The following is a 14,921-nucleotide window of genomic DNA, read 5'->3' on the forward strand; positions in this document are numbered from 1 at the left end:
TGTGGGGGGGGGGTTAATAAGGGGGGGGAGTATATTCTTTTATGTGTGGGGGGTTAATAAGGGGTGAGCGTATTATTTTATGGTGGGGGGGTTAATAATGTAATTTCATAAGCTTTAAGGGGGCGTGGTTGGGGGACGGGCCTGGGCAAGGTTTGGTGGGACAACTGGTGGAGAGTAAGGTTTTTGCCTGGCTAGTAGATCTAGACTTGAAATTTTAAGCCTTGCTATATAGTATATAGTAATTAATCTCAATAAATCTCTTAAAGTTTACATGAGGTAGTCCTTTTGTAACATGTACCATCACCCTACTATTAATGTATTAAAAACTTCATATACCCTGGACGTTTGTAGTAATTTAGAAGACAAAAAAACTCTACAAAAATATGCAATTTCAAATAAGGATGGAGAATGGGAGCCCAAGCAGGCAAGGCAGGGAAGAAGTCAGCGGTGTCACAGGAGACCGAGCTCTCCTCCCCGCACTGCCCGCTCAGCCTCCTGTGACAGGCGAGTCAGAATGGAGATCGGTATACTAACATTAAGCAATCAGCTGATCGTTGAGTGTTAGTAAATTGTGAGGACAAAGTATGTTTACTGTGTCCTCAGTTATGAATGAACAGGAAGTGCTCTACATCACTTCCTGTTCATTCATGATTGTGGTTATCGTAAACACACTATCTCCACAGTTTCTAAATGGACAGGAAAACTCAGTATAAAAGCTTCCTATTTATTCATAACAGGGGCTGCAGAAAAAAGAGACTTAGGACTCCTTAATCTCTTTTTCTACTTCAAAAATGGAAATATTTTTCCCAAAAGCCCCCAACAGAAAAGAAAAAAAATAATAAAAATAAAATAGTTAAAAAAAAAAAAATTTTGGCCTGACAAATGTTTTTATTTTTGGTTTGAAAATGTCATTGCCGTGCACCTCTTAAAAAAAAAAATATCACTTAGCAGTAATGTTTTTTTAGATTTCAACAAGGACTTCATCAAAACCAAGCAATTTCCTCAAACATATTTTCTCCCAATACATTTTAATTTCAACGCATTTTTCAATTTTATTTTGTGCGGCAAGTAGCAAAAATTCATATTTTCGTAAACAGAAAATGATCTGTTTCTAGATTATGCTATATAGTACACAGTCCATTGAAGTGTTACACCTGCTCACTTAATAATGCTTTGATCCCTTTCCCGAGTCATAGAAGCGTCTGTATGAAGCCACATTTCTTACCGCAAAGGGGTCCGCTTGCTCCCAAGATATGGGCGCTCCCCAGGAAACTGGTCGCATTTCTTCTGGCAGTGACTCAGGAACAGCAAGTAGGATGAATCCTATATCCAGAAGTGCCACACCAGAGGCCAATACTACCACTAGTGTGTCACTATATGCTCGAGCTAAGTAGGCACCAATTGCTGGACTAGTTACCAGGCTGGCAGCAAAAGTTGCAGACACCTAAAAAACAATAGACAACATTGAAAGAAATTATATTGACATGAAATACCGAAGGTAAATGCAGAGAAAGAGGAACATTATACATCATATGCCTCACAGAGAACAAACTTTTTAAACTGGAATTTGTCCTAAAATGTGGTAACAACAACATCAATAAGTTTTGTTATCACAGAATGATGTATACACTCTATAGCCTTACCACATAAAGACATACAGTGAGCAGGCTGTGTTTTTCTCCATCTGGTTGCAGAAGAATTTGGCTTTATAAACAGTATGATTTAACCCTTTTGCTGCCAAGCCCTTCCGCTTTTAACCTCAGCTGGCCACACCATTTTTGCAATGATTTTCTACTGCTGCGTTACTAGCGTTTGTAAAAGACCCCCAAAACCATATATTTTGTGAAAGCACAGGCCCGGTACAATAAAAATATGGTGCTATTAATTTTGTAGGTCCTGCGATAATTGTGCAAATGTTTGTGAAATCAATATTAAAGCAATAAAAATACACAAACCTCCTCCTCTGACATATTTCACCAACAAGAAAACATAAAGCGAAGCGCACTACATAGCAAAGATAAGACATTATATATTAATTAGATAGAGAATTACACTCACAAAACTATGCATATATATAGGTCAGACACACAGAACTGTCTTCACCAGCTGCATAACACAGAGTCCAGGCTCCTACTAGCCAACATGTGGGGATAAATAGTACAGGCTGCAGCCTGGCCAGCCATGCACTCCAATCAAAAACTCAATAGGAATGAAGTAACTAGCACAGATGACTGAGACAGGCCATGCTCCTCTGTGGAACTCACATGTAGGGTGCCATTGCATACATGTTTGAGGCTCCACCTCAAACATGTATGCCTTGAAACATGTCAGCTAGTAGTGAGGTAGCCCAGACAGCCTATGAACCTGGTGAAGACATCTCTATGTGACTTACTCATACATTGTTTGTAAATGAGATTATTTTTATTCATATTAATATCAATAAATGCCTTACTTCTACTATCCAGTGCGCTTTACTGCTTCTTTTCTCCTTGATCCAGAATTCAGTACTTCCCCGGTGTACTATAATGTGGAGCTGCAAGGTAGTGGACTGCTTAAGGCAGTTTTGAATGGTGGTCTGGAGTCACCATCCAGGTAAGCTCGCCCTTTTTTGTTTGTCAGTTTAATCCACAATCCTGGGCTTAATTTCTGGGCTCTACGATTAAGCCCAGCCTAGCGGATGAAATGTGTCTCAGGTCCCATGCGGGGACTCTGTTTATTGTGTCCAAATAAATCAAGTTACCAGTGTTTGAATTGTCTTCGGGGTGCACCCAGTCTTCTCCATAGGGGGTAGGGGGAGCACTTGAAGATGGGGTGATTAAATTCAGAGCTTGGGAGCAGCCTACCCTATACTTTTGCCAATGTCTACTTCCAATGATATAACCAGAAGCCAAATAAAATTAATTATTATAATATGGAGGAAACACTAAAGAGATGGCCTATAAATGTCGATGGGAGGCTACTGTGCAGACTTTCTTAACAGGATGTAAAACAAATACCAGAGGCTGAGCTTCAGATTGAGGTAAGTATGCATCTGGAAAGAGGAAGTGTAAGCAATTTAGGACAGGGAAGGGGGGGCAAACAGAAAAAAAGTGCATTTTTGTTTTAAAGTACACTGATCCTTTCAATAAACAAAACTAACTTAGCACAGCATTCCCCAAGGCATCCAATCTGGTTTTACAGGTTCTGATAGGATTTATTACCTGCTGCAAGGCATAACTTATAAGTAGTGGCATAATAAGTGCTGCAGGTCTCAGTGAATGCTCCATCAGAACAATCCAAACACAGAAAACAGGTTACACAAAACCAATCTACACATAAGCACAAACTGACAGCGCTAGTGCAAATGTTAATTTATTAAAAATAAATGGGATCAATTTGGGAAGCAGTTTGCTTTTTTTCCATCAGTTTTGACTACCTTTGAGAGCTTGTCCACGGCCAGGATATGAGCAAGGCTTTGACAAAAATTTTTTTTTAAATAATAATTTTTTAATTAGCGTTGATGCTTAAAGGGTTTCTAAACCCTCTGTTTTTTTGCATATATCCACTGCTAGCAAGCACTAGATATATGCAAGAAGTTTAAAATAAAAACCCCGCTTTAACAGCAGTTTAAACTTACCCCGTCTTCACCGTGCAGTGTCAGCACCAATTCAGAGATTTTTGGGGGGTTTTACAGCCGAATGATACACAAATAAGATATATTTTCTGTTAATAGTTAAGGTACTTGATTGTACCTTAACACAGAGTCCTCAATCTCTTTTTCTGCAGGCCCTGTTATAAATGAACAGGAAGCCTCTATCATTCATAACTTGTGGACAGAGTATGTTTACCATATCCACAATCATGAATGAACAGGAGGTGATGTAGATTACTCCCATTGATTCATAATTGGGGACACAGTAAACACACTCTGTCCTCAATTATTTTCAAGCAGTCAGCGATCACTGAGTGCTTGTACCCGCTCTCCATCCTGACCTGCTGTCACAGGATGCTTAGCCGGGAGTGCGGGGAGGAGAGCTCGGTCTCCTGTGACAGCTGACTCCTCCACCACACTGCCGTCCCAACCTCCTGTGACAGCTGACAGCTGTCTCCGCTCCCACACCGTTCACCTGATCTGTCACATGAGGCTGAGTGGGGCAGTGTGGGAGGAGAGCACGTCCTCTTCTGACACACTGACCGCTCACAGCACTAGCCCCGCACCTCTCGGCCTCCCCTGACAGTTTCTCTCTTCCCTGCGGGTAGAGAAACCAGGCATGCACTACTATTTTGGCCAAAAGATTGCACTTTCGGCATTTTGCCAAAAGTGCCATTTTTGGCCGATACAATTCGGCGGACGAAATTTAGCTGCATCCCTGATGTATATATATTCTGTATGCAGCAAAGAATATGTAAGTGTTTCAGTTTTAAAAAAATAGGGTTTTGTGTGCCTGTGAAACTCTCATTTATGGCACAGCCATTAAAGAGACCCTATCACCAGATCAAGCTTTTTTATTTATAAGCTTTAATTTAAAACAATAATAACAGATGAACATGTGCAATATTTTTTAACTGGTCACGTTTTCATTTTTAGGTTGCTAAATCAACAGGAATCTGACCGTTCTGGGAGTGTCAGATCCTAATATCTGTGGGTCCCCTTGCAGCTGTGAAGCGGCTTATACTTTGTCTCTGCGTTGTCAGTGTGTGACTTTGCAGAGATCTGCAGCCACTACGGCAGGTATGATTTAACTCCCAAGTCTCTCTGCTTGCATACAGCTCTCAAGAGACTTCATGCAAAGTTGCACAAGGATAATGCTAAAGCAAAGATCTCTTTAAAGCCTTGGTTCTCAAGTGGTGGGTCGTGACCCAAAAGTGGGTCACTGCATGCCTTTCACTTTTCTAGGTGAGAGTTTCCTTAGCCTAAAGCAAAACAAACGACAAACGCACTCAACAATTTGTTACCAGTTATACAGTAAGGTGCACACGAAATGGGCTTTGAACAGTGGTACAGTAGATGATGCCTTTCTACTGTACCAGTTTCCTTAGCCTCCCCCTAGCGCAGCACTGTCAGTTTTTGTGCCAAGAAGCCATTTAAAATATTCTGCACGGCTCCAAGTGTCAGCTTAAGGATGGGGCTATGGCCACAAGGGAGATCCATCCATACGTGCATTGCTTACAACTCCCTCACGTGTCCTGTAAGGTGCCTGGACCTGAGTGACATCAGATTCTGGCTCCCAGGCCCTCTACAGGGCGCACAAGGGAGCTGTAGAAGCAATGCACATATGGATGGAGCTCCGTCACAGCACAGCAGCCCACACTGGACCCCAGGCTGAGGATTTACTCCAGTTCTCGTAAGGTAAGGAGAATGGATGGACCTTCAAAAAAGTAAAACATGTTTTTGAGTGTGTATGAGAATGTCTGTGAGTGTGTGAGATTGTGTCTGTGGTTGTGTATGCATGCCAGTGTTTTTGAGGGCCCATTCACACCAGTACAGTGCGTTAACCACACAGTTCTGTGCGATTAACGCACTGTACCATGCAATTGCACCTACCACGCATTCTGGTGTGGGAGGTGTGTTGCGTTGTCATTCATTTGAATGGTACCCCAAATTCTCCTCCCACCCACAGATCCATACCCCAGCAACGGAACGTGCGGTACCCTAATGCCGTTTGTTCCATTGCAGTACGACTTGGGTCGCGACTTAATGACCAAGAACAAATGTGGGTCCTGAGGTTACACAACTGCTTTAAATCATAATTGATGGGTACAAGGACTGTGGCATGTGTGCGCCTATACAAGCTCAGGTCCTATTTAACCATACTCCTTAAAGCCCCATGTTGATCAGCGCTCTCTATATGCGCCATATTTTTCTTCTAGTTGCAGTGCTCAGGGATGCCATGTGTCTTTTACAATCTTAGCATTGCTCCTGCTACCCTGCCTTTTTATTGCCTCTCGTTGGTCCAGTGCTATTCAAAATCCGTGCAAGGAGACCAGCAGAGGCAGAGAACATACAGCAGAAGTGCTCATGACATCACTGCACACTTCCAGGAGCCATGTGAAACTTGATTGGCGGACTCAAAGCTGTGCAGTGATGCTGAGACAAGCACAGTGGCAGCTTGGAGTGGGATTCAAGCTGCAGAAGATGATTGGGTGTGTACATCAGGGAGAAGGGGCGTAGTTTGGTACCCTTGCCCTTGAGCACTGGGTGACCTTGTCTCGGCCCTGAGCATATCCACAGCTCTCCAGTAACAGTCACTTCTGGGGGGGTGTTCCAATTCACACTACTACTTCTTGCGGAGTGCTCAATAAAGAAATAAAAATCATGAAAGTCAAAATAACAGCCTATTTTAGACTGTAGGACTAAGGTATATGGCTTTATGCCATATACAAATCAGGAATTTTTCCCTACTTAACCAATAAAATCATTCAGCCTATCATACAAAATAGGCATGTGGAATCTGCCAGGCTGAGCCCTGTAGTGTCTGACTTTGCTGTGGTATTCCTTTGATGTCAGGGAATCCAAACTGCTGCTGAAAATATTAAATGGTTCTGACAGTTTCCTATCCCAGATAATGGGTATGATGCAGCAGTGTGTGTTGCTAGCATAGTGTCCTGGTATATAATCATTGCTGGGTGTGAATTACTTAATAGAGAAACATTAGGAGTATAATCATTTGTACCCGTTAGAGCAGGGGTAGGAGACCTCAGCAATCTAGCTGTGGTGACACTACAAGTCCCATCATGCGTCTGCAAATCATGTCAGTGGCTGTCAGTTTTGCAATGCCTCCTGGGCTTTATCGTTTCACCATAGCTGGAGTGCTGAGGGTGCCTACCCCTGCATTAGAGTCAGGTGCTGTCTGTCCAGATACAGTAAGAAATATTCTGACACTCAAGACGTTGAAATACTGGGAGCAGCGTAAGAGTAGATTCCTCTGCAGCTGAACAGATGGGCTGCCAAAGTATTTTACATACAGCATACCCTACCTACAATACAAATTAGCACTTGTTTTAATAGCGAAGGTTCAGTCTGCTTTAGGTTAAAAGCATGTGTCTATGTCTTTATTTTAGCTTCCTGTAATCCACTAAACAATAGATAGTCTGGGAAAGAGGATGCCAGTAGTGTGGGTCAATCAAGGCTCTGTTGCTTCATACAGCACTGTCAGTCAAACACTGTGAACATGCTTGCAGGATGGGAGAATACAAGGCAGCAATCATCACTGCGATGCTGCCTATTCATTATTGATTGAAAAAAACTTGGACAGGTATTGAAGGCATTGGCATTGAAGCCAAGAACCTGAATATGCTATCTAGCAGGGTTAAATGTAATGCAGTGGCAGAACAGAATTCAACATCTTTTTTCAGGTAAGCAGACAGCTAATACACAAATAGCTTAAAACTAGGGGAGTACCGATACTAGTAGCAGTATTGGTGCCGAATATTTGGGCAAGTACTTTTACTTGCCCAAATGCTCCAATGCCTAGCCCGATACTTCTGGTATCAAGAAGCCGGGCAGCGAGTCATTACACGCTGCCTGGCTTCCTGATTGACCGGGAAGTCGGCTCCATGCTCCCTCGTCACCTCATGACGAGGGAGCATGGAGCCGGCTTTCTGGCCAATCAGGAAGCCGGGTCGCCGCGTCATAACACGGCGCCCGGCTTCCTGATTGGCCAGAAAACCGGCTCCTTGCTTTCTCGTCACCTAGTGATGAGAAACATGGGGACGTCTTCCCTGCTAATCGGGAAGCCAGGTGGCAAGTCATTACACACCACCCGGCTTCCCGACTAATCAGGAAGCCAGGTGGCAAGTCATTACACGCCTCCTGGCTTCCTTAACGGGACTTCCGTTATCGGTATTCGGTATCGGCGAGTACCGGGAAAAATATCGGTACTCGATACCGAAATACCGGTATCGGTGCTTCCCTACTTAAAACACACAGCTAAAACACCAAGATAAGGATTCTAATTTTCAAAAAGGTGACACTAATTTTCAGCTAAGTCCAATGAGATTTGAAAATTACAGTCATATGGCCGAAAGAAAGACTCTTATCCTTGTGTAAAGCTATGTGAATTGAGCATCTTATATGTGTTTCAGCGGTGTATTTACCAGCTTGCCTGTAGTTTAGTGTTAATGCAGGATAATAGTAAGACACAGGGTGCATTAATGACCTACTTCTGAAAATAAAAGTTGCCTGGCTGTCATGTTGACAAAGTGACTTCTACATTTTCTATGCCACTGATCAATAACAGGTATGGAGATCAGGAAAGTTAAAAGTCATCATCTACTTGCAAACATTCAGTTGGTTAAAGTTGCAGGCTATAAACAATAGTTCAGTCATTTCAGACTGCTGGATGCATGGCTATTCTGGGTTCCTATGTTACTGGAGATCAGGATGCGAGACCTGGAGACATCCCCCATACAAGTCAAGTCTGCAGTGGTAGGTCCCATATTTGTGTTCTCACAGGCTCACTTTAAATGTGACTTTTACAGATATTCCACAAGAGTTTGCAGCAGCTTGAGCTCTTCTAAGAGTGATGAGGTTGTACAACACAAAAAGGTAACACACCGATGTCATGTCAACTGACTGCACAAAACAGAATATCAATGTGTGGCATTTAGAACTCACCAAGCCATATGCTGTGCTCCGCTCATGTTCCTGGGTGATATCAGCCACGTAAGCGAAGATCACCGAGAATGTGACAGCGAAGACACCCGACATAGAAATCACTGCAAAATACCACCTGCAGGAAATCCCGAAAGCATTAGAGAAAGATAATGAGTTAAACCATAATCCCTCATTCATTAAGTGACACTAAACTCAGGAGGTACATTTTAACCACTTGCTGACCGAGGTGTTTACACCCCCTTCCTGGCCAGGCCATTTTTCAGTATTCAGCGCTGTGGTACTTTGACTGACATTTATTCTGTCATGCAACGCTGTACTGAAATCTATTTTATACAATTTTTTGGGGACAGATAGAGCTTTCTTTTGGTGGTATTTAATCACCACTGGGGGTTTTATATTTTTTTATACAACAAAAAAAGTCCTGAATATTTAAACAAAAATGGTTTTCCCTTTATTATTTTAGAAAACAATTATTTTTACCCAATTTTTCGGTAAAATATAAAAAAGTCGGGGTCACGTCGGGTAAATAGACACCAAACATGTCAAGCCTTAAAATTGCGCGTGCCCGCGAAATCGCAAAAAAACACCATAGCCAAAATTTGCCATAGGCGATTTTACCGCTCATCAGTTTAGTGTTATCAGTGATTGATGGCCCTAAAATTATTGCTCTCATTGCGACGTTCGCAGCGATGTGTAACACGTGCAGCATATTTGGAGCAATCACCGTTTTTGCGTGTAGGCGCATGTAACGCATTTTTGCCCATCTATGTGGGGGTGGGTTTTTTTTTGTTTTGTGTGTGTAAATTTGTATTTATTTTGTGAGCATTTTTTTTTACACTTAACTTTATTGTTATGACATAGGGTGTTCCTATGTGATAACAAATTACAGTTGCAGTCCCCTTTATGGAGAAATTAGGGGTCTCTAAGACCCCTAATGTCACCTAGGGACTCCCAGAAAAGCTGATGAAGCACAGATCTGCTTCATCAGCTTCTCTCTGGTTTCTGTACCGGAGAGTGACAGAGGAATGCGGACGTGATGTAATATACATCACTTCCTGCATTCAGAGACCGGGAGGTGAGCGGAGGGAGATCGCGGACTGATCTCCCTCCGTTCTCAGTGAAAAGAGCCACATCGCCCGAGACGGATGGACGCCCGGGATCGTGGGGACGGCGGCGGCGGGGACAGCGACCAGAGGTAAGGAGGGGGGGCGCACCCTCACTTGAATCATACAAGCGATCGGGCGTCTTGTATGTAAACGGCCATCGCTGGTCGTTTAAAATCCTGGCAGTTTCCCGCTCGTGTGCGCCAGGGGGGCGTACACGAAGGACGTCTAACGACGCCCACCCGCATTCAGGAGACTCCCCGTCCGGCTGTCTTTCAACGATCGGCGGACGGGAAGTTGTTAAAAATACATTCAAGTGCCTCAACTATTAACAATAATGCAACTTATTTGTGTGTCACTCGGCTGTAGATCCTCAAATCAGCTCTGACAAGGTGCTGGAGGGTGGCTACTTTTGTTCCCTATGGCCCCTGTGTGTGTTGTAAAGTAGTCATCACTCCTAGCTCACTCCTGTGGTGGACTACAATCTCAATACAAACTAGTAAACTAAACATGAGATTGTAGTTAATTACGGGAGCAAGCTTGGAGCGGCGGCTACTTTACAACACACACAGGGACCATGGGGAACAAATATCCATTCTCCAGAAGGAAGGACAGTGTCAGCACCAATTCAGAGATGATTTGAAGATCTACAGCTGAGTGATATACAAATAAGATACATTTTTATTAATTGTTAGGGTACTTGAATGTATTTTTAAGATTTAAAGGAGAATTATGAGGAGAGTGATTTTCACTCAGCCTCATAATCTGAGCCGACATGTGACAATGAAACTGTCACAGGTCGGCTCAGTAGATCGGGAAGTGAGGGAACACATACCGGCGCTCGCTCACTTCTCGATCTATCCCTGCAGAGAGCTGTAACTGTCACTCACGGATCCCTGCAGGTATTCCCTTCCCCTCCAGCGCTGACTGGCGGAACGGATAGATAGGCAGAGCCATTTGTCACTCACGCAGCTGGGCGGATCCAGACAGAATTGTCGGAATCCGTTCCGGCGTCTCAGTATACCGCAAGCTGTGGCTTGCGGTATACTGAGCTAAGGGTGACGGGAGGACGCTATTATATGTCCTCCCGTCACCCTGAGGAGAACTATGGGGAAAAGCCCTAACCCCATAGTTCTCCTTTAACTCCTGAGCTTACCATAACTTTAGTAATAGGAATATCAAGAAATACATTGACATGAAAATGAAGAGATAACATTCAGCAGGCTGATCATAATTAAACATTGCACATCAATATTTGTCCTGTATGGGTTATATAAAGAAATACATTTTCCCAAAGAATAAAATTCACTTTTAGCAAAATGTTACACACAGAAATGAATAGAGAGGAAAATAGCCTCGTTCATCACAGTGCCTGAAAGAACTGCATGTCACTGTACGTTTGATGAATGGCACAACACAGTATTCATTGTTCTTAGCTACCTACCACTGCTGTCATTACATACCATGGGCTGATCTTCAGAAGAGGTATAGGCGCACAGGTGAAGAAAACAGTGAGGAGAAGGAATGACTTTCTGCCCCACACATCGGACAATGCTCCAATGAGGGGGGCACTAAGGAAGGAGAGAATTCCCTGGAAGAATTGAGGCAGAATTAGGATGGCATAGGTACACACAAGAAACTAAAGCTGTACTGTGTAGATGTTGTACGTGCATAGACACACATCAGCACATTTTTACCTTAACTCCATGGATTAAACCATTCATTAAAAACGTGTGTTGTGGGAAGGTTTGGTGCAGTACCTGTAAAGAAACCATCAGATGTTTAACGTCTCCTGAAAACGTATGTTGCATTTAGATCAGATCTGGGTGCTGATCTTACTTACCGTTAACATGGGAGTTGTCAGCAGACCCCAGGCAAAGAACTCTAAGAATATAACGACCACTGCATGGTAGACACTGGGTTCACCAACCCCCTGCCGCTGTGTAAGAGAAAAGTGGAATTAATGTGTATTACCTATATGAAGGTCAAACTGATTATTATTTATTTGCCATATGTAATAGTGATCTGAGAGCCTGATAGTTCAAAGATTTGTATTCAAAGGAAACAGGCACACATAGCTTGAGATTCTGTTCATGTAAGATCACTCCCTTAAAATGTCATTATCGCCAGCCTCCTACACTATGTTGCTAACTGCTATCATATATAGTTTTACAACTTTACACCATTAAAAACAGAACTACTATAAAGAAAATGAGAAGTCAGATATGAACATGACTAGAGCTGCAACAGTTAATCGATTTAGTCGATTAAAATCGACGATTGAAAACGTTACCAACGTTTTCGATCGTCGATTCGTCGGCTATCAATTGATTTCCCTGTTCGGGGCTCTACACGCGGCCTGAAGCACACGTCACACGCTGCTCACGTACCGCTGCGCCCGCCGTGCTCACAGGACACCTCCCACCGCACGCTGCTCCCGATGACACGTGTGTTTTCAGCAATGTTGTCAAGGTGTTTGAAGGCAAACCATTTGTCTGAACTCCTCTCCTGAGCATGACAATCAAATATAAAAACTGTAAGAAAGTTCTGACAAAAGCCCCGTGGAGATTATATTGAAGCACTATGGGGTGACTTGCACATGTTTCAAGACACAACAACACAGTCAGCAGAAGAAATCTTCAGCTACGCGCTGAATCCTTCTGTAGTTGTAAAGCAGTAGTCCACAAGTGGCTTACATGTGGCTTTTGGCTACCACTGACATGACCACTGTATAGCTTTGCAATACTTTGTGTATGTGACATTATGTTGCATCATACACTTCTTCTCATAAGCATGAAGCCAAGCACACCTCAGCAACTGTTGTTCAGTTCTGCCGTTTCATGTTATACTTCAGAGCATGTCCCTGTAAATTTGTCAGGCTCCATTCATTCCTATGATGAAAAAAGATGTAATTCACACACATATGCAAGCATAGTAACGCTTTATTTAAAAAACACCAATGTCCATCAGTGCAACTATCTGCACTGTGGGTGAATGAGGGCCCCATTGTGGTCATAACTGTCAAACATGCAGGTGCACAAGCTAAATCCCTGGGTACATGTGCATGATGCACCACCCTGTTAGTGGCCACATCAAGAGGGAAATGTTTTCTAGCCATAACAAAATAAAAACAAAATGTCTGCAAAAAGAATGAAGATATATGAAAATATAACATTCAAGGTGCAAACAAGCTCATAGAAAAGTATCCAAAATCTTGTAGGGGTATTGAAACTTTAAAAAAGACTACTTGTCCAAGGACTAAAGCGGGGGCCCAATCTACTTGTCGTGATACAAATTATTATTTTTTTAACCAAAACCATATTTAACCGTGGTAAGAAGCGCTTCTCATTGGTCAGCGTGGTCAGGTTTGAGCAGGTAATTCCATTTTCTCAAATCACTTTGTGAAAGTGAACTTAACCTTCAATGCATATTGTGTGTGTTAAGGTGCCCATACACTTTAACACCATCGCAAGACCTTAGTCTTGCGATGGTTGTAAAGTCATTTAAAAAACGTACGCTCTGCCCATCTTGGACAGACAGATCGTACTTGCTAAGGGCGGGCTTCCGATGACCACAATGTTGAACGGGCAGTGTACGCGTGCGCACATCGGCCCGTTCGGCATTTGTCTCCTGAGCATCATTCAAACCAGCCGAAAAATCCTTAGATTTTCGGCTGCTTTTCTAGCATGCTCCTTAGACAAAAGACGTGCGGCCGTACAGTGGAAACGGTCGCACGTCTTCATTCACACTGCACGATTCTCGTATGATCGCGGGATTTCCCGCGATTCTCGTATGAGAATCGTGCAGTGTATGTGCACCTTTACAGAGAGCTGCTGCCCGGCTACCACAACATGTCACACAGCGGAATGGGGGCAGCACTCCGCACACACATACAATGCCCTACACGTGTGTCGATTTGCATGCAGATGCAGGATGTTTTTTGACATTTTTATTTGTTTTTACACTTTTTATTTTCAAGTGATCTGGCCGAGCGGCAGCTCCCCCAAACTACATTTAGCCCTGCTTGGCCGCAGAAGGGCTAAATGTAGAGAAAAAAATAAAACCTACCCGGCACCTGGGACTGTCTCAGGGCACCCCAGCCTAAAATGTGACTATAAGGGGGACCCCATGCAAGAACACACAAAAAAAGTGGGTTTCCCCCTTCAAATTGAAGTGCCCCCTTCAAATCAAGATTCTTCCGCACTTCACATCAGTTAACCATTGCATTAGTAGCCACCCTTTACATCAGGAGCCCCCCTTTCACATCAGAGTCACCCCCTTTCACCGCTCTCCGTTCCCCTTCACTATCACAGGCACACTACCACACTTTGAGGCACCCCAGGGCTGCCATTTTGATTCCTGCTGTATCACCTCGTACCAAAAGATTGGGGTGATAATAAATGTTTTATAACATTTTATAGGGAAACAGGTTTTTTTTTGTGTTATATAGTAAAACATAAAACCCCCCAGTGGTGATTAAATACCACCAAAAGAAAGCTATATCTGTCCCCAAAAAATAGTATAAAATTTGTCTCAGTACAGCGTTGTATGATGGAATAAACGTCAGTCAAAGTACCGCAGCGCTGAATATTGAAAAATGCCCTGGGCAGGTTGGGGGTGTAGACACCTTATCTTCAAGTGGTGAAATAACCCCCATGCCCCAGGCTAATTAAAAGTATTGGTGCATGGAAGTAATCCCCTTTCCCTTATTTCTAAAGCTGCCCATACACCTTGCGATCATGGGATGAAAACTTTTCGTCCAATGATCGAACCATCGTACGATTTTTGTATGGCGGCCCCATCCTGCCCCGATTATCGCAAGGTTCAATCAGCAGTAATTTTAAAAAACCACCTGGACGAATTGCGGTAATCGATGTTTTCGTCTGCGCATGTGCAGTGTAAATCGTACGAATATTGACGTACGGAAACACCACCACCCTTGCGAAAATCGTACGATCGACCAAAGTTTTCTAACCTGCTGGTTAGTCAAAAGTCGATGGATTGTACACTGCCCATCAACCTTACGGATATCGGACAAAACGCGATCGCATACGAAAATCGGCCGATATTTGTAAGGTGTATGGGCACCTTAAAGAACAATGTTTTACAATGACCCTACACCAACAAATCTCAAGCTTCCTGAAGTCTAACTAGAGCAGGGGTCAGCAACCTGTGGCTCTGAAGCCGCATGTGGCTCTTTCATCCCTTGTCTGCGGCTCCCT

The 14,921-nt window shown here is 43.3% G+C and overlaps 1 protein-coding gene across 1 annotated transcript in view; it reads right to left on the reverse strand.

Annotated features, from left to right (window-relative positions):
* Nucleotides 1-14,921, reverse strand: part of LOC108790344 (hippocampus abundant transcript 1 protein-like) — a 29,618-nt gene that overhangs the window by 7,108 nt on the left and 7,589 nt on the right. The window contains exons 2-6 of the mRNA XM_018560580.1: nt 11,543-11,638; nt 11,397-11,459; nt 11,163-11,290; nt 8,597-8,711; nt 1,226-1,444 (exon numbers count right to left, since the gene is read on the reverse strand). Coding sequence (XP_018416082.1) covers nt 1,226-1,444; nt 8,597-8,711; nt 11,163-11,290; nt 11,397-11,459; nt 11,543-11,638 — 621 coding nt within the window. The remainder of the gene's footprint in view (nt 1-1,225; nt 1,445-8,596; nt 8,712-11,162; nt 11,291-11,396; nt 11,460-11,542; nt 11,639-14,921) is intronic.

The sequence above is a fragment of the Nanorana parkeri genome, unplaced genomic scaffold, assembly GCF_000935625.1.
Source record: "Nanorana parkeri isolate BGI_ZX_2015 unplaced genomic scaffold, ASM93562v1 scaffold466, whole genome shotgun sequence".
Classification (NCBI taxonomy): domain Eukaryota; kingdom Metazoa; phylum Chordata; class Amphibia; order Anura; family Dicroglossidae; genus Nanorana; species Nanorana parkeri.